This window comes from Stegostoma tigrinum, chromosome 14 (genome assembly GCF_030684315.1).
Source record: "Stegostoma tigrinum isolate sSteTig4 chromosome 14, sSteTig4.hap1, whole genome shotgun sequence".
NCBI lineage: Eukaryota > Metazoa > Chordata > Chondrichthyes > Orectolobiformes > Stegostomatidae > Stegostoma > Stegostoma tigrinum.
The window spans coordinates 58,722,668-58,743,401 of NC_081367.1; the positions used below are offsets into that span (position 1 = coordinate 58,722,668).

At 43.6% G+C, this 20,734-nt stretch overlaps 1 protein-coding gene across 4 annotated transcripts in view; it reads left to right on the forward strand.

Moving 5' to 3' along the window:
* The window catches only part of fgf12a (fibroblast growth factor 12a), a 309,702-nt gene that overhangs the window by 131,793 nt on the left and 157,175 nt on the right, over positions 1-20,734 (forward strand). Inside the window, exon 1 of one of the 4 annotated variants that reach the window (XM_059651194.1) lies at positions 18,762-19,556. The exons of the other annotated variants lie outside the window; for them this stretch is intronic. Within the exon in view, the coding sequence (XP_059507177.1) occupies positions 19,358-19,556 (199 nt within the window). The 5' untranslated portion in view covers positions 18,762-19,357. Of the gene's footprint in view, positions 1-18,761; positions 19,557-20,734 lie in introns of those variants that run through there. 4 annotated transcript variants of the gene reach the window in all.

The following is a 20,734-nucleotide window of genomic DNA, read 5'->3' on the forward strand; positions in this document are numbered from 1 at the left end:
TTTGTTGATTGCATCATGGGTGGAGAACCATGTCTCTATGAATTCCCGTGCATGTCTATGTTTGAGTTGGGCTACTATGGTCACCTTGTCCCAGTTAAACTGATAGCCTTCATTGTCCGAGTGTACTGATACGAGGGAAAGTTTGTCGTGTCGTTTTGCTGCTGACACGATGAGCTTTCCATAACGGGCCAGACAGTATAAATTCCGAGTGGAGTAGAATAACCTCGCTTCATCGGAGGCTCCACTGATGATGTCACCTACTGTGGTGATGAAGCAGCTGAACAAAAACAAGCCAGCTCAGTGAGCAAGTCAGCAACCTCACTCACACTCACAACCCGAGCTACAGATCTTTGCTAAAACTTTAGGCTCACATGGCCAATTAGAAAGATATAAGAGGAAATGGATACCAGGGAATAGACAGTAGTCTGATGGACTGGAAACCTACTGATGGCCGTTGTGTCGTGTCTCCCAGCAGATATGTGATATACTTTTAAGGGGCATGCCCATGATTTAATCACCGTATCATGGCACGTGACCTGATGGCATAAAGCTGTCAGCCTCCACCTTTCCGAGCTCTGTCTCTTTGCAGCATGACGCACTGAGGAAAAAAACTTGTTACAGCACATTCAAATTGCTTATCTTGAGCTGCAGTCATGCAAATGCATGAGACTGTACTGTATATATGTAGATACCAAGAGCTGTAATAAAATCTCATGGAATCCTTTAGTACAATGTGACTCTGATCCCATTCAAGTGTTATGTATGTATCTCATTGCAATGTCTGCTACCTGTTCACTTCTCATTATGGTGGCAATGTGATTGTAAGTTCCAGTAGCTGCTTAGAAAACAATCCTTTGTGAAGATTAGACAGCTGTAAATCATAATATATTCAGAAGACAAACCATAGTTTATTTAACTTTACATTAGTACAGATGTCCAACTTAAATGGCCAGGAAGCAAATTTACCTTCTTTTCACTTAACGTTCATGACCTATCAACCTAAAAGCCTCCTATCTCTTTTGCAAAATTTCTTAAAAAACGCAATTTCAATTTCCTCATGTAAATCTTCTAACCTGCTGTACCTTGGCTTTTTTTCAAATCATAAATTCCCTACAATGCAGAAAGAGGCCATTGGCCCATCAGGTCTGCATTGATCCTTTGAAGGGTATCCCACCCAGACCCAACACTCCACCCTATCCCCATAATCCACACATCCTTGTGTATCATGTGGCAACTTATCATGGCTGATCCACCTAACCTGCACATCTTTGGACTGTGGGAGGAAGCCTGAGCACCTAGGGGAAACCCACACAGATACAGGGAGAATGTGCAAACTCCACACAGATCGTCTCTGCAGGTTGGAATTGAACCCAGGTCCCTGTCAGGCAGCAGTGCTAACCACTGTACCACCCAGATGTAGGCTTAGAAGCAAAACAGGAGCTTAAAGTCTTCCAACTAATGTTGAACATCAAAGGAGACAAAGGGAATTTAACCACAGAGCCCTTCTGTTCAAAACAAGCAGTGATTTGAACTCTAAGAAGTGATTTCTTAACTTGAAGAAGCTTACTTGTGTACAGTGGTCAGTTGTTGCACCATTTGTTTTCTTCCATTCAAGCCAATACTGGTGTGACATCATGTGATGTGATGGTTCCTTTATTTGGTGTGAACTCCCTGTAGGGCCAAATTTTGTGTCAACTAGATGATGACGGTCCTGAGGTGGCAGGACAACCAGAATGCACAGATTATGGTGTTAATGAGACTGAAACTGCACCCATAGTGGTGAGAATGAAAGGAGCACAGAACTTTCCTCTTCAGCAATGAAATAGATACATGACCAGTGAACAGCTCGAGAACTATTTCACGTTGGATAGAGAGTGCGAGTCAAAAATCCGGTCTCAAATTCTTGGATATTAACAAAGGGTTCTAAGATACACGATGGCTCAGGTTGTATGAAGTCATTACCGATCATGATACTTCATTGAAAAGGAACAGAAGCCAGCTGAGGCCAAGCACGTCAATCATTGCAGAATATGAGGAAGAAAAATCCGAAGACGATTTGTTGATGCTGAATGGCAGCAACCAGCAGGAAAGCAAACAAATTGCCAGCCAGAAACTGAGCGAGAATAACACACACCTGTGCAGGTGGGAAGACAGTTGTCAGTATAGGATGAGTTCTCAGAACATTATATTGAAATCTGAATTATTAATCTTTTTAACACTAGTTTTACATCTCTAAATTTGTAGAATTGACAAAATGTACCCATGTACAGCAATGCTATTTTGGGATTCTGTTCCTTTTTAAACAGGGAGAAGTTGGTTTCTCTGTTATGGCTAACGAATGATATACCTTTAAGGGACATGCTCTTGTGTCTTCGCCACATCATGAGATGTGATCTGATGGTATGAAATACTCAGTCTCCATCTTATTGAGCTCTGTCCCATTGTAGCACTGAGGGAAGCTTGCTCACTGAGGGAAGCTTGCTGCAACGCATCTGAATTGTTTAACCTGAGCCCAGATGCGCAAGTGCCTGTGTTTCTTGTGTACATGTGCATATACAGGAGCTGTAATAAAAGTTCATTGAGTACTATATGACCTGGTTACAGGAGCGAACAAAAGTATCACATCACAATGGCTGAGGATCTTCAGCTATCAAGGTTATCGCTTCCGAGTCACTGAGCTAAGAGAAGGTTTGAAATGATCTGACCCAGGGCTGGGAGGTGGCTCAGATTCTACAATCTCCAAAGCAGCTAAAGGCTGGGAAATAGATGATTTGACTAAAGACATAGAAGGCGGAGTTAGCTTAGCATGTTGCAAAATGATGAGTGAATCCATTTTGGGAACTGTGCATGTCCTCTGGAAAGTTGCAAAAGGGATTTGTTGGCAGCTTAACCTGTAGGACGTTTCTGAAGGAAATTGTATAAAAGAGAACAAAAAAAGTTCCAGAGCTAATGGAGAAGAGCCAGGGAGGAGCTCGCATGAGCACAATGGGTGGAATAGCTACCTTTTCTGCTGCGTCACCCCAGTAGCATGTGCATGAACAGACAGAGCCTGTATTAAATGGGGAGAACAGGGAAATTAACATTGAATTCCTCTAATTAATAAAAGGGCTAAATAGCCTTCCTCTGTGACACAAACATCCGCAATAACAAATAACATCAGCCATCAACACACTTCACTGTGAATGCAGGTCTTGTGTTTAGTGTTACAAATTTTGTTCTACCCATTCTGTACAGAAGGGGGAAGTAGAGATCTTTATTGTGAAATGTGTTTGCTTCACATTTGGAATGTCAGTTCAGTGGCCGCACTTATGCTGATACACCACAGCGGGGATAGCTGTTAACCTGTTATATTGTAGAATATTGATGTCACATATTTCTAATGCATTGAAGTTTGTTCATACCTGGTTCCTCCCACTCTGGCGACAGACCTAATCTCTGCCACTGCTTTATCACAGCATGATAAAGTGATTGATCAGTACCCCAATTACTGTATATCAGTGTTACACAGGAAAAGACCTGTCCCCACCAGTACTGCACCCCAGTGTTATACAGTAACAGACCTGTCCCCACCAATACTGTACCCCAGTGTTACACAATAACAGACCTGTCTCTGCCCCCCCCCCACACACACAGTACTGTATCCCAGAGGTATACAGTAACAGACCTGTCCACCCCAGTACAGTACCCCAGTGTTACACAATAACAGACCTATCTCCACCAGTACTGTATCCCAGTGTTATGCAGTAACAAGCCTGTCCTCCGCAGTAATGTACCCCAGTGTTACACAATAACAGACCTGTCCCCCCGAGTACTGTACCCCAGTGTTATACAGTAACAAATCTGTCCCCCCAGTACTGTACCCCAGTGTTATACAGTTACAGACCTGTCCCTATCAGGACTGTGTCCCAGTGTCACACAGCGTCAGACTTTTCGTCACGAGGACTGTGTCCCAGTGTTACATAGTGTCAGACCTGTCCCCACCAGTACTGTACCCCAGTGTTATGCAAGTAACAGACCTGTACCCACCGCTACTGTACCCCAGTGTTATACAGTAACAGGCCTATCCCCACCAGTATTGTACCCCAATGTTATACAGCGATGGACCTGTCCTCTCCTGTACTGTACCCCAGTGATATACAGTAACAGACCTGTCTCCACCGGTACTGTACCCCAGTGTTATACAGTGACATATCTGTGCCCTCCTGTACTGTACCCCAGTGTTATACAGTGACAGACCTGTCCTATCAGGACTGTGTCCTACTGTAACACAGTGTCAGACTTTTCCTCACTAGGACTGTGTCCCAGTGTTACATAGTGTCAGACCTGTCCTCACCAGTACTGTACCCTAGTGTTATATAGTGACAGATCTATCGCCACTAGTACTGTATCTCAGTGTTAAATCTCTCCCCTCTTTAAATACATTCTTAAAAACCTTCCTGTTTGATTCAGCTTTTAGTCACTGTCCTAACTTGTCTTTAGGTTAGATTAGATTCCCTACACTGTGGAAACAGGCCCTTTGGCCCAACAAGTCCACACCGCCCCTCAGAACATCCCACCCAGACCCATCCCCCTAGAACCCACACACCCCTGAACACTACAGGCAGTTTAGCATGGCCAAACCACCTAGCCTGCACAGCTTTGGACTGTGGGAGGAAACTGGAGCACCCGGAGGAAACCCATGCAGACGTGGGGAGAATGTGCAAACTCCACACAGACAGTCACCTGAGGCTTTACCTAGTGTGGTGTGAATTCTGACCTGCTTGCGCACCAGTACAGCAACTGTGGCGACGTTGCTACAATAAAGATGCAATATGACTGCATATTTTGTGTCTGATTTTATTGGAAGCAGGTTTTAATTTGGATCCCCTGTGAGCCCTAAATATCCACAGACTGCGCTAAAGGTGATGTCTGTGCTTGCATAAGCTGTGATGCTGTGCACATACAGTCTGGGACAGCCCCACTGCCCTGGGTAACTAATAGAATTTTATTCTCTTCAACTGTTGTAAGATGACAGTTCTGGCAATCCGGAGGTCCTGGTTACAGGCTGCTGGTACATGGGTTCATTGGCCACATTAGCAGCTGGTGGTATTTCAATTTGACGAATAAAACCTAGAACTGAAAGCTGGTCTGGGTATTGGTGACCATGAATCTCTCATCGTTGTTGTGAAAATCCATCTGGTTCACTAATTATCCTGTATGGTCGGGACTTACCATCCTTACCTGGTCTGGCCTACTTTTTCAAAGCGTGGGACCCATCCTAGTGGGGCCAAATGGCCTCCTTTCCATGCTGTGGTGTTCAACAATGGGGCTAATATGCTTGCCCTGTTCCCAAATATTTTGGGCATCTTCACACAAAATATATTTATTTTAAGAAGGATGTAAATACTTTGGAGGGTGGTTTACTAGATTGGTAAAAATCGACAGAACTGCGGATGCTGCAAATCAGGAACAAAAACAAAGTTGCTGGAAAAACTCAGCAGGTCTGGCAGCATCTGTGAGGGAAAAAACAGAGTTAACGTTTCGGGTCCGGTGCAGAACAGTCCTGAGGAAGGGTCACGAGACCTGAAATGTTAATTCTATTTTTTCCTTCACAGATGCTGCCAGACCTGCTGAGCTTTTCCAGCAACTTCTGTTTTTGTTTATTAGATTGGTACCTAGAATGAGCGGGTTGCCTTATGAGGATGCATTGGACGCAAACTGGGCTTGTTCCCTCTAGAGTTTAAACAAGTGAAGAATGACTTGATTATACAGTTCTGTCCCTGTATAATGCTGGGGGACTTCATTGTATAAGATCTGGAAGATCCTAATATTATGGATCTGGACAGACTATTTCTGTTTGTGGGTCAGTCCAAAAGTAGGGGCCACACGTTTAAAAATTAGGCATCACCCTTTTGGGACAGTGATGAGGAGAATCTTCTTCCCTCAGAGCGTTTTGCAACTTTGGAACTCTGCCTCGGAAGGCGCTGGAGGTGACATCAAAGACAGTTTCAAAGCAGATTGTGGATAGGTTCTTGTTTGGACTTGGAGGTCATTAGATTAGATGGAAATTTAGCATTCAAAACCAGTAGATCAACCATTACCATATTGAATAGTGGAGCAGAGTTGAGTAGTGAATGGCCTGGTCTCCTGCTCCTATTTCATATTGAATCTCTGAAAGATAAGACCAGCAGCAAATGATTATGGGCTGAGAGATCCTGGAGGTGTTTCTGGGTTTAGTTCACTGATTTCCATGAACAACAGAGAGCAAACACTAGTTCTCATGACTGAAGAGATAGCTGCAATTTGAGTCAGTGCCTGCAACAGTATAAGTAATGTCATCTGCACATCAGAGGGAGAGAGAGTCATATAGCAACACACTGCAGAATCTCTGCAAATGTCAGTGCAGTCATTTTATTCCTGCTTTTTTTTTCTGGAGCCTGTTTAACGGAAGGTACCGGACATTTCTTCAACCTTTCCACAGGATCCTTTTTAAACTGAGGTATAGTGACAACAAAACAAATTGTGTTGATCCAACAATGATCTTGCCTCAAAAACCTCCCAAGTTACACGGCATGCATTAGAACCCAGTCACTGTTGTCATTCTGCGAATATGGCATACAATCCTGGTCGCCCTGCTATAGGAAGGATGTTGTTAAATTAGAAAGGATGCCAAAAATATCTAGCAGGTTGTTGCTGGGATTGAAGAGTTGAGTTATAAGGAGAGGCTGGATAGGCAAGGACATTTTCCCCTGGAGCATTTGAGACTGAAGGGTGACCTTTTGTAGAGGTTTATAAAATCATGAGGGGCATGGATAGGGTGAAAAGCCAAGATCTTTTCCAATGGGTCAGGGAGTCCAAAACTGAAGGGATTACGTTTAAGGCGAGAGGGAAAAGATTTAAAAGGGATTTGAGGAACAATGTTTACACGCAGAGGGATGGTGCTTATATGGAATGAGCTACCAGAGGAAGTGGTAGAGGCTGGTACAATTACAACATTTAAGGGATATTTGGGCAGGTACATGAATGGGACGGTTATGGGCCAAACAGGGGCAAATGGGACTAGTTCAGTTTAGGAAACCTGGTCAGCATGGACAAGTTAGACCGAAAGGTCTGTTTCTATGGGGCATGCCTCTGTAACTCTGCATATGAGCTACATGGGAGACCTATTCCATGTGGTCATTTGATCTATTTCTGTTTTATATGGCAAAGGGTTTAGTTCATTAGATTTCTTACCTTGGACATCAATTGACTGCAGTGGTTTGAGAAGGAAGCTCACCTTCTCCAGGACAACTCCTGACACGCAATAAATGTTGCCTCAGCTAACAATGCCCACGCCCCCGAATGAATAAAAAAGGGAACATATTTTGTCCTTATTTGAAGTTTTAGACCGAGAAGCTAAGTTCTGGTTTTCCTGTTGTCCCTGTAGTAAACTGAATCAAGTAGAATAAATCAAGAACAGCGGCTGATTAGAGAGAATGCCTTACAATCATCCCAACCTCAATATTTTTGAGAGATTAGCTTGTATGGCAGGCAGAACCACCCACATAAAAAGTTGCTGAGCTATAATAATGAATTTTAATTAGCAGAGAGCTGCAGCAAGGACACTGGTTGGAAAGTGAAAGTAGCAAGAATACAAATTAAATGTTTCCTTCTAATTTTTTTGGAATGTAACCCAAAAATTGTACCGACTTTTTGATCCAGACTCATTGACTTTCATGTGTGCATTGCAATAACCATCATTGAAGACCAAAGAGTGTAGCCGTTGACTGAATATTAACGTGCATATGTACAACAATACAAACTAGGAGCAAGAAGCCGCCTATATGCCCTTAAGTCTCCTACTCATTCAATAAAACAAATGAGGGTGTGATTATGATCTCAATTCTGTATTCCAGTCTACCCCCATAACTTTTCACTGTCTTAATTACCAAAAACCTATTATTTCACCTTAAAAATTATTCAGAGACACTGCTTCTACTGCCTTTTGAGGAAGAGAGCTGCAAAGACTGTGAGATAAAATTCGTCCTTATCTCTGTCTTAAATGAACAACCCTTTGTTTTTAAACAATGATCTGTCGTTCTAGATTCTCTCCGAAGAAGAAGCATTATTTCTTCATGCAACCTGTGGGGTGTAGGGTCTCAAATGTTTCAACTAAGTTGCTGCTTCTTTTTTGAACCTCCAGCAGATACAAGCCTAAATAAAAACCGACAGAGCTGCAGATGCTGTAAATCAAGAACAAAAATAAAGTTGCTGGAGAAGCTCAGCAGGTCTGGAAGCATCTGTGAAGGAAAAAACAGAGTTAACGTTTCAGGCCCGGTGACCCTTCCTCAGAACCTGAGGAAGGGGCACTGGACCCGAAACGTTAACTCTGTTTTTCATTCACAGATGCTGCCAGACCTGCTGAGCTTTTCCAGTTGCAACTCTAGCCTGTCCAACCTTTCCTCATAACACAACCCAGCCATTCTAGAACAGCCTTTTCTGAACGATCTCCAGTTCCTTTGCATCCCTTCTTAAATAAAATGCCGAATATTGTGCACTGTATGTCTGATTGGTATGACCAATGCCCAGTCCAGGGGTGTGACCATTGGCTGAATGCAGAAAGCTAACCAGAAACAACCGTGCAAGCAGGCAAGCTGATCTCTAACAACTTCCCCTCCACCACCCCCCAGCCACCCTGTCCATGATCCCTGCGCACCAAACCCAGGAACATTGTTGGGACTTCTCTCTAGACTGATGAAACCAAATCAATTAAATGAAATTTTGTTCTGTAAATGAGGCACATTGTGTAAGTTAAAGAAGATATCGAACAGAGGTCTTGACAATCCATGAAACATTTTAATGAAGGAAATAAGCTAAAAATGTTCCCAGTTCCACAAGCGTTGGTCACCAAGGACGAAGGTAAAGATCATTGTCAGAACCAGAGGTGACATGATGGAACAATACATTTCATGCAGCAAGATGTTATGATTAGGAATACATTACCTAAAAGGACATAGGAAATGGATTCAATCAGAACTTTCAAAAGGGAATTGGATAAATACCTGAGAGGGAACATTGAGGAACTATTGAGAGAGTTCAGGGAGTAGGGTGAGTTGGATAATGCTTTCAGAGACTCTTTACAAGTTGTGAACCAGTCACTCTATGCCTCCTGAAAGCAGGTGAAAGTACCTGGAGAAGGAAGATTGAGGATCAACAAGATTCTACAAGCTAAAACTATCAACTCAGTGAGCCCTTAGGAACTATTGAGCTGCCTTTCCAGTCTTTACCTCGAGCCATAACACCCATGCCTGTAAGTGCATGTAGGGGGAGTTTACAAGGGGGTTAGAGTTTTAATTAGGAGAGTTTTCTGTTGACGGCTAATAATTTCTTTCTTGTAGCTAGAATTGATTTATTTGTAACAAATAGTAATTCTGTTCCATGTTGTCTGTCATCCTGGGCATAAAGGATAGGTTAATTGCGGAATTTTGAGTCCTTTTATATTTAATTTTGGAACTGGAATGACTCTGGAACAACAGGGCTTGATTTGCAGCTCATTAGTCCAGTAAGGTGTAATGAGAATGATAATGGGAACTGCAGATGCTGGAGAATCCAAGATAACAAAGCGTGAAGCTGGATGAACACAGCAGGCCAAGCAGCATCTCAGGAGCACCAAAGCTGATGTTTCGGGCCTAGACCCTTCCGAAATGTCAGCTTTTGTGCTCCTGAGATGCTGCTTGGCCTGCTGTGTTCATCCAGCTTCACACTTTGTTATCAAAGTGTAATGAGACATTGCATTGAACATTAAGAACATAAGAACCAGGAGTCAGAGTAGGCAATTCAGCTCGTCAAGCCCACTCACCGTTTGTTATGAACAGGTTTGATATCATAGAACGCTACAGTCTGGAATCAGGCCATTTGGCCTATTGAGTCCACATTGACCTTCCAAACAGCACCTTACCCCAACTCATCTCCTGATCCTGTATCTGTAATCTTGCATCTCCCAGGACTAATCCACCTAGCCTGCACATCCTTGGACACAATAGGGCAATTTAACATGATCAATCCATGTAACCTGCACATCTTTGAACTGTGGGAAGAAACCAGGGCACCTGAAAGAAGCCCAGGCAGGCACAGGGAGAATGTGCAAACTCCACACATATAATCGCCAGAGTCTCTATCGAATGTGGATCCCTGGCACACTGAGGAAGCAGTGCTAACCACTGACTCATTGTGCCACCCGTAAATCATCTTGGCCTCAACTCCATTTCCTGCTAACTCCCCCAGCCCTTCAAACATTGCTAATAACAAATCTATCTGCCTCCTCATTAAATGTTCACAACATGCCAGTGTCTACAGCACTCTAGGGTAGTGAATTCCACAGATTCATGACCCTTTAGGAGAAGTAATTTCTCCTCTCTCCACCCCTTATCCTAAAACTACAGGGTGGCATGGTGGCTCAGTGATTAGCACTGCTGCCTCACAGCGCCAGGAACTCAGGTTCAATTCCACCCTTGGGCTGTGTGGAGTTTGCACATTTTGCCTGTGTCAGCATAGGGTTTCCTCCAGGTGCTCCAGTTTTCTCCCATTGTCCAAAGATGAGAAGGGTAGGTGGATTGGCCATACCAGAATTGCCCATAGTGTCCAGGGTTGTGTAAGTTAGGTGGCTTAGACGTGGGAAATATAGGGTTAGGGGGATGGGTCTGGGTGGGATGCTGTTCATTGGGGTAGTGTGGACTTGTTGGGCCAAATGGCCTGTTTCCACCCTGTAGGGATTCTACAACCTTCTATGACCAAAACTTCTTGTAGATTACCCCCATGATAAAACATTTGTATACTTAACTTTGTCCCCTTTAACATCTCATGTACCTTAATTAGATCTCCTATCATCCTTCCAAACTCCAGAGAGTATGGGCATTAACAACCTCTCTTCGAACCTTCTCTGAACTGACCCCAGTACAATTCCTATGAAACTCGGTCCTTTCAAGTGTGGATCATTTCTGTACAGTCCCTCATCAGGATTAATGCCTGTCTGAGGTTTGGAGCTTTACAAACAGAATATCTAATCCAGAGCCTGTCAAAGAAGGTTTTTCTCAGCAAGGCATTTTCCTGTCATTACACCTTCATTAAGTGTGGGAAACATCAGTTGAGGCTTAATTGCTTTGCTTTTCAGAGTTTCAGCACCTCGTCCTTGAAGTAATTAAGATGATATTTTGATTACATCTCAAATATCAATTCTAGTGGTTTGGACACTATACCGCCTCTGGGTGGTGCTAGTGATATCAGTTGCATCTCTGGGCTGGTTTAGCAGTCCCCACCACAGGTATCTGCCAGCTGAACTGAAAATTCAGACAAAGCTGGAAATATGACGGAGTTAATGCCCACACATCCTGTCCTATATCTGTGTGCATCTCAAACATACGTTCCCCACCTGCTATCCGTGAAAGACAATGAGGGAAAACTGAACTGGGAGATTCCTCTTTGACCCACATAGGCAACTGAAACCAGTCCAGACAATTGTGTTGGCCTAGATTTACATAACAGAATATTTAACCCACCATAAAAAATGATCTGCAGCTCGGAGAGAAACAGCAGTCACTCAAAGGAATTTAGTCGAACTATTTCCACTGCAAGAGTCACAGCCTATTCCTTGAGCCCATCGCTCGATTGTTAGGGACAGCAGAACAGCCAACCTAGTTCTGCCCTGTTGTAATAAGTAAACGTGATTGGATGTTTGAATCCAGATAAACGCAATCTCGTCCCTTCAATATTTTATAGATGGCAAGCACATCACTACCAAGTCAATGCTTCTTTGAGATTACCTGGGTAAGTGAGGTGTTTTGAATGAGAAATAAATCTTGCGGCCCACTTTACTCCCTTTTCAGAGCCTTAAGCTTGTTTGGAGACCAGTGAGGTGATTGTCATTGTTAGCAGCAATGCTCACTGCTGTCTATTGATCCTTAAATTCCTGGATAAAGACCGCTGCCAAACACTCGTTTAATGTAACTGCCATGCCTCTACTGCCCTTTCTAGTTTGCCTCTGAGCATATTTCAATGGTCCCATGAGGTGTTGATGGTTTTCTGATTCCTTGCAAGATGGAAAACCTTTGCCAGTTCCTGTCACAATTGTCCACAATTTTACTTTCTTTCTCATTTGTTGGATGTGAACATTGCTGGATTGGCCAGCATTGATTGACCATCACTTAAGATGCAGTACCCTCTGTAGTGTCATTGAACTTGATTTAAGATCTTACTTTCTCTTTGCTTATGATACGATTTGTTGTGCTTGATATTACACACTTTTAATTTGGAGTAAAAAGAAATTTGCACATCTTATTTGCCTTCAGACATAGCTAGTTAGCTGCTTTAGCTTCCATTTCTTGGATTTCTTCTTCTTATTTTAGGGATTTGCATGTTTTGGCTTATCCATGTACACTTGTCATTTACCTTTCAGTTCCCTCAGCATTGCACAGTTGATCTGTTCCAAAATTGTCTGCCCTTTTATTAAAGTTCATCCTTTTCCACTTTGTCATTGCCAGATTTCTGGTACTTTTGGTCCCCATTGAAATAGTCTAACATTGGGGTAATTATTTCCCAGATGTTCTCTCCCACAGGAGCACATTACCAATTTCACTCATTTATAACTCACGATTCCTGTTTGATATGATGGGCACAAAATCATTGCAGATTGATGGGTCAGGATGTCTTAACTGCAGCACATTTTGGTCAAGATTTGCAGCACAGGCTTCTATCTTTGTGAAGCTGTCTAGTCCAGAAACACTGGCTGTCCTTCTGACGTCTGCAGTGTTTGAAGGTGTCCCAGTTATAGGCACAGCCAAAAGTGACACATGCATTTCCTGTGATTTTGTATCTGAATTGTTATTGCCTAGACACGTGCTTTGAAATGCTGTGTTTTGTGGCGCTCAGACGCCCATTAGCTGAATGAGCAGGCATTGTAGTAGTCTGCCTGTTTCAGAACCTTTTAACTAACACATCTAACAGCTGGATTCTGTCACTGTCAGTCTGTCACCTTAGCATATTGTACATTGTAGGACACTGCTACATTGCCCCCTTCATAGATCACCCTGCATACTGTTCATTAAAAACCTGAACAGTTTTGATGGGTTCTGTTCTCTTCCACTTCTGTTCTCACCATACAATAGTTCAAGCTTTTACAAGAATCAGGTCTCAGGACATTCACATCACATGCAAATCATTAACTATGGACCAACAGATGCTGAATAACCTGGATCCAACGAGTTGAAAATGCGCATTTAGTTTTGTCTTCTCATCTCCCCATCTTCCTCTATCAAGCGCTGCTACTGAACTGATCAACGTTGTTTCCTGGTAGGAAGTCAGCCCATTAATCACAGGGCCTTTGAGATGGGATTTCTTCCAGATTTATCTCTCCTGATTTAGTCCTATATCAGAACACTTGGATCTGCGACTTCGAGAATTGAAATAAGTGGAAAATTGCTTTAAATTTTATAAGCAAACCCCAGAATGTACGTGGGACACATACAAGGTCCAATCATTAAAAGTTTGCAATACTCCTACATCTGGTGAACTGTTGGAAACAAATCTTAAATTATATCAGTAAGCAACATGCTCTGAAAGGCTTAGGTTGACTCAGTTGTTAACATTCCTGTATCTTAGTAGGAAGGGTTCATGTCTTATTGCATTATTAAAGAATGTAACCAATTCAGAGCGGTATTGAGAGAGTTGGGCTTCTGCCCTGCCCACCAATCAGATTAAATAGTCCTCCTTCAAGATTTTGGAGTAGATTAGTCCTCCTTTTCATCTAATGTTTGCAAGTAACTTGAGGTTTCCAAGAATAATAACTGTGACTACTTCAGAACTCATTCACTGTAATTGATTTAATTCAGGATGTTTTCAGGTTATAAGTACTGTACTCATATTTCTTAATTAAGGGGCAGTCTCATTTGAGATATTTAATGAGTGGAGGACTTACTCGATAGAAAGAAACCATTTTCCCTGGTGGGAAGAAATCCAGAACAAAGGGCACAAATATAAATTCAAGCTAGACTGTTTGGGGAGTGAAACAAGGGGGAGTGAAAATCTGGAACTTTTTTTCCTGCCATGCTGATAAGTTGGTGGTGGGGTGTTGGTCAGTTGAAAGTTTCAAAGCAATGATTGATTTGTTTTTGTTGGTCAAGGTTATTACAGGATAAGGAGCAAGAGCAGATAAATGGAGTTGAGGTCCAGATCATGCATGATTTAGTGAAATGGTGATATAAACTCAACATGCTGAAAGATCTCCTTCTGTTTTTAAACACTCAGGTGTTCTTTGAGTGAAAGCATATAGAGTCCACTGATGCAGTAAGGTTAGGGTCCTTTAGGGATCACTGCAGGGACTAGGGTGAATCCACTTCTCTGGTAATGATATAATGATTTAATTTTGGATTGTTTCTATTATCTGTTTTTAGTTTTTTATTTGTTCCAGTACCCTGCCTAATTTGTTTAAGCATTTTCTTTTAAAGAGTGGAAAGGGAGATTAGGTCCAGGCAGTGGACCATGTAGGGCATTGTTGCACCTGACTACCTGCCCCTATTCTGTGGTTACATGTGCAACCTGGTGTCCTTGGACAGAGAGCGTACAGTGCCCATCAGAACACTTCAGATCTTCTGCAACCAGTGGGCAACATGGGAGCTGGGGTGCATCATCCTCCCTGAAGTGATATTCTGCGTAAAAGCTGTGAAATTCCTTTGCCTCCTGGGGTTGTAAATTCTAATTTCATTGAATTTGGTAGTGGGTTTGTATTTTAAAATCTGCAGAAAGAAGAATTCATGGTAGCACTTAATCCCAATCACTATCCACCATTGTTGGTAACACAATGTAAGATAGTTAAAATGATAATTTTATTGGAAAGGGTTGAAGAGATTTTTTATTGAGTACTCGAGGTTTTTTTGGGGCTAATGGAATGAAGAGAGATTTCCTGTTAAATGCTCCAGTTTGTCAGCTTGCACTCAATCTTTCCTCTTTCAGAATCTGAGTTGCTAAGGAGCAGAAATGCTTCATTAAAGGTTGAGCAGGTGCCATTAAATCTCCAAACTTTCTTTGCTTAGTTTATTTTTTTAATTATTTAATCATTTTTCCTGATTAGTCTGTTCAGAGATGTTATTACACACCTCTGGAGTAGGTGGGACTTGAACCTGAGTCTCTCTGACCAGGGGAGGGATACTACCAGAAGAGCCCTTTTCTGCTTGGCTTGAGGTTCTGTAAAATCTTGTCAATTGAACCCAGTTTAGTGATGTTTTCCAGCATCTTGCAGTGTTTCTACATAACAATATGGGCTTGCATCCAGTCAAAGTATCTTTTCTAATATTAGGGAAAGTGTCTCGACCTCTTGGATCAAGCAAATTTCACAGGGAGCTTCTTGTCTGTGCCTCCCCCATTGCTGAAGATAATCAGCTGGTTTCAGTAAAATAAACTGTGAGGCTTTCAAATGAAATCAAATGCAAATGGTTCCCCTTGGAGATGAAAATCTGTTGCCCTTACCTCATGAGGGTCTCTGCGCAATACTAGACCTACACCATCATGGTTGACTTTAACTGCCTCTGGTGTGGCCTGGCAAGGCACCTCGTTTCATTAAAAGCAGCAATCCAGGATGGACAATAAACAGTAGATTTTCCAATGTTGCCCACGTCCTGAGAATGATTTTTTTAAATAAAAGGCCTGTGTGATTATCTATGCGTATGTGTGGGTGTCACATTCATACACAGATGGATTTGTAAACAACAACCCGTGAGTGCTGAGTGCTTGTTTGAATGCCTTTTAAAGTCTATTGTAGCAATTTTAGGTTGCTTGTCTCAAACTGATGGGTTTGGGTGAAATTTGGGTTTTCCACCCTCACTGAGTTCATTTTTCATTTTGAGTAGGGAATAATTTCAGAGGGAGACTGAAACGGGTGTTCCTCCTGATCCCTTGGTTTTCCTACCCAGCCAATAAGATCAAGCGTAGCTCCATCTGACTCCCCGTTTGAGACATTCTAAGTTCAGATATCAGGGATATATGATGTATGCCCAGGTGAATATATTTTTTCAGACAGTAAATAGCTAAGCATGCTTATTGTAAATGCCTTTGTAATTCTTTCTATGTAAAACTCTTTGACAATATATTCCTATATCGGTGTATTGTGTGGATGATAAATGCTGGCATAGACTATCTGGGCTAAATGGCTTGTTTCTGTGCTATCACATTCTGCGTTTCCAACTGCATTTGTTTCTCAGATTTTTGTGGCTGTAAATCTCCACACTTTGCTTCTTTCTTACTGTATGGGTTACGGCTGTTGCTGGCAACACCAGCATTTGTTGCCCATCCTTAGAATTGATTGGCTGTCTAGACCATTTCAGAGAAGACACAACATTGCTATGTGTTCGAGTCATTTGTAGATCTGACTGGGTGAGAATGGCAGATTTCCTTCCCTGAAGGACATTAGTGACAGGATGGGTTTTCAACAACAATCAACAGTGGTCTCATGGTCACCGTTGCACCAAGGTGGGATTTCAATCTATCCCCTAAAACATTAGCCTGGGGCTCAGGGTTATTGGCTAGCAACATTACCAGTACCCCAATTCCTTCCCTTAAGTGTGCACATCCTCTGTACATCTCTGCAATGTGCATCACCTCTGCAGTGTGCGTCTGTGTGTACGTATGAAATGGGAAGACGAGGCCACATTATATGTCAAATCTGCTCTGCTATTCAAGTTGAACATCTTGATGATGTGCTGCCTCAATTCCAGCTTCCCGCTTGTTTTCTGTATGACTCTAATCCCTGCCAGACCAGAGCTCTATCTCAATCTTAAATATGCTCAATGACAAAGCTTCCACAGCCCTGAACTGCAAAGACTCTCAACCCTCTCAGTGAGGTCTCTATGTCTCACTATAGGAATAGGAGTAGACCATCTAACCCATTCTAGATCATGGCTGATCATCATTTCAATGCGACTCTCCTGTGCTGTCCCCTCTCAATATCCTTAGTTTTCAAAAATCTATTACTTTCTGCCATAAACACACTCAGTGACTGAGATCTCGTAGCCCTCTGGAGTAGAGACTTCCAAAGGTTCACAAGCCTCTGAGTGAAGAAACTCTCCCTCATCTCAGTCTGTCCCTTATCCTGAGATTGTGTTACCACTTCTAGAGCTGTCACCATTTACCCTGTAAGAAATTTGTAAGGTTCAATCAGATCACCTCGTTATTTAAAGCTTGAGAGAATACAGGCCTAGATTCCTCTCCTCGTAAAATAATACCAACATACCAAGGATTAATCTGGTAAATCTCCGTTGCACTTTGTTTATAGCAGGTATATCCTTCCTTCAACAAGGCAAAGTACACAATACTTTGTCGAGACTCAATACAACAGCAGAAAGACATCTTTTTGGTTTCAGTGCTCAAGTCCCTTTGTGATGAGAGCCAGTGCACCATTTATCTTCCAAATTGCTTGTTGACATGCATGCTAGCTTCTAGTGACTCATGACCAGTGACACCCAGATCCCTTTGGACACCTGCACCTCACAATGGTCCAGCATTTCAGAAACAATCTGTCTTTCTGTTTTGTTCTGCCAAGTGTATAATTTGACATGTAATCATATTATATTCCATTTACCATGTTGTACTCTATTCATCCAGTCTGCTGAAGTGCTATTGAAGCCTCCTGTGTCCTCTTCACAACTTCCATTCTTATTTAGTTCTGTATCATCAGCAAATTATTACCATTGATATCCATGTTCTTGTGTATCTGTGTAGGCTGTGTGTGAATACAGTGTGCCTGTGTACAATATGCAGTGCGCCTGTGTACTTTCCCTATATACAGTATGTCTGTATCAGCTCTGTGTATGATTTTGTGTATATTGTGTTTGCCCCTGTATGCTTCATGTGTTTCTGTGCACATCTATATGTCTGTGTGCGTTATATCGTGTGTTTCGGATCACCTTCTGTCATGTCAGTGTATACTGTATATTGTGTATGTTTGTGTGCATATTTTTGTACCTGTACAATGTATATTGTTCTGTGAACTCTGTTGTGCGTGATTTTGTGTACACTGTTGTCTCTGTGTCCACTCTGTGTTTCTGTGTACTCTGTATGTGCTGTGTTTCTGTGTCCACTCTATTTTGTGTGTCTTTCTGTGAACACTGCATTGTGTGTGTGTTTCCGTGAACACTGCATTTTCTATGTTTCTGTGTATATTTCGCGTGTGCGCTCTATTTTGTGTGCATTTCTGTTTATACTGAAATTTGTGTGTTCCTGTGAATACTGTATTTTGACTGTGTTTCTGTGAACACTTTTGTGTGTTTCCGTGAATATTTCGCGTGTGCATTCTATTTTGTGTGTGTTTCTGTGTGTACTGAATGTTATGTGTGTTTCTGTGAATACAGTATTTTGTGGGTGCTTCTGTGAACACTGTGAGGTTTACGAGGGGAAGGATCGATTCGGATAGTCGAGGAGCATGTGTTTGCAGCCGCAGTTCCTCTCTCTTCCTCTTGGCACTGCCTCGATTTACAAGCTTCATCCAAATCTCACTCACGTACAATTGCGTAGCAGTTTGGGAGAAGCTGCACAAGCGACAGGAGGATCGGAGAGTGACCCAGTGCTGCACCTTTCCTGCTCCGGGAATTGAGAAGCCGGCGCTCCATGTGGAGCAGCTTCGGGAGATATCCCTGGACCTGGTGCCAAGTTGGAAACTGCCTGACCCTCTCTGACGTGTCATTTTCTCTCTGGGAGAGACGGGGTGGGGGGGGGGGGGGGGGGTGGTCTGTAGGTGGAAGCTGCTGCCGCTGAGTCCGAGGAGGACGAGAAGTTCCAGCTCGGGCTGATCACTGGGAACAGGAGCTGGAGGAGGGTGGGTCAGTTGCGGGGGGTGTTCCGAGAGAGATGGTCTGGTTAAGAAGTGCCTGGGAGACTGTGCGAAACCGTATAGAATCAGCGTGCTCGCCGTCCCGCCGCTGTTTAAACCCGAACTGCTAGAAGCAAGGACAGCTGAGAGCAGAGCCACGAGCTTGGACTTGCCTTTTTGCCTGGAATTAACAGCGACGTTTACCTACTGGACTTTTCACAGGGAGAGAGAGAGCGGGGCACTTTTTCTGTCTTGTCTTCAAGGGAAGTCCGTGTGAAGCTTAGAACAGGAGCGCCTCAAAGCTGGGATCTTCCTATTCTTCAGCCCGCTCCTTGCTTAGGGGTCGAGGATGTCCCTGGTGTCCGGGGGGAGGGAGCTGGGAGATCCCTGATGTTTTGACTTGACCCCCTCCTCCCAGCTTTCGTTTTCTTTGAAGAGGGCAGCTTGCCTTCTCGATGTTCTGTTAATTTGCACTCTTGACCCGGGCTTGATTCTGTTCTCGTAATTCCCCCCCTCTCTCTGGTGAATGCTGCCCCCCCAGGCTGGGATATGGCAGCTGCTCTTGCCAGCTCCCTGATCCGGCAGAAGCGGCAGGCGAGAGAGAACAACACCGACCGAGTGTCAGCAACCAAGCGGAGGAGCAGCCCCAACAAAGCCAAGAAGTCCTTGTGTGAGAGACACGGCCTCGGGGTCTTCTCCAAAGTCAGGTTCTGTAGTGGCAAAAAGAGACCAGTCAGGAAGAGAGCAGGTTAGTGTTAACTCTTCCTCTGCTGCCAGCCGCTGGCCACCCTTGTTCACAATTCTCTTCAATTCCCTGCGTGTTTCCAATTTAAACTCTTGTTGGCGACTATTCTCCAAAGTACATGTGCTGGCCTCAAGTTAGCTAATGGTGTGTCTGTGTGGGTGACTGTGTGGGTGGATGCCTATGTGTGTGTGGGTGGGTGACTGTGTGTGTGGGGGGGGCGGGCGGACACACACACACTCACACACACACACACACACACACACTCACACACACACACACACACACACACACACACTTATGAGCTTCCAAGCTCAAAACATCTCTTTCTTTCTTTCTCTTTTCTTTCCTCCCCCTTGCACACATTTGCGCTCTCTCCTTCTCTCTTACAAGCATACACACACAGTCTCACTTTCTCCCTACTCTCCCTGACACACTTTCATAATCTTTCTTATGATCCCCCCACTCCGCACCTCTCTTCCTCCTCCCTCCCTCTCTCCTCCCCTTCCCATCTCTCCCCCTTCCCATCTCTCCCCCTTCCCATCTCTCCCCCCTCCCATCTCTCCCCCTCCCATCTCTCCCCCTTCCCATCTCTCTCCCCCTTCCCTTCTCTCTCCCCCTTCCCATCTCTCTTCACCCACTCCCCATTCCCCTCCTTGCTGCTCCCCTGTGCCCTCACTCCGTTCCCTCTTCCTCTTCCCTCCCTTTCCTCCTCCCCATCCTCCCCCTCTCTCCCTTTGCCTCTCCCCTCCTCTTTGATCTCCCCCCTCTTCTACCCCTCCCTATTTTCTCCTACCTCTCTCCACCCTACCTTCCGACCCTCTCGTCCCGTCCCCCCCATTCTCGCACTCTCTCTCATGTATGGAGTCACTTTCTCTCTCTCTTTCTCTCACACATACACTCATACACTGCTAGGCAGCATCCACTGCGCGCAGTGCCTCTGCTCTCACTGCCTGTGCTGCAATGGAACTGAGACTGAATCACATTCGACAGGAATAGACAGTAACCAGCAGAAGTCTCGCACGTTGTGCCAGCATTTGTATTGTGTGCTGTAACGGACTCACATCTGGCCCATTTATGCCTTTGTATATGTTTAACATTGCTTTGGAACCTTATTTCACATTATTCAGTTGTCCTGGGCGCTAGATGAATATCAGGGTGCAGCTTGTGTATTTAACTTGTGT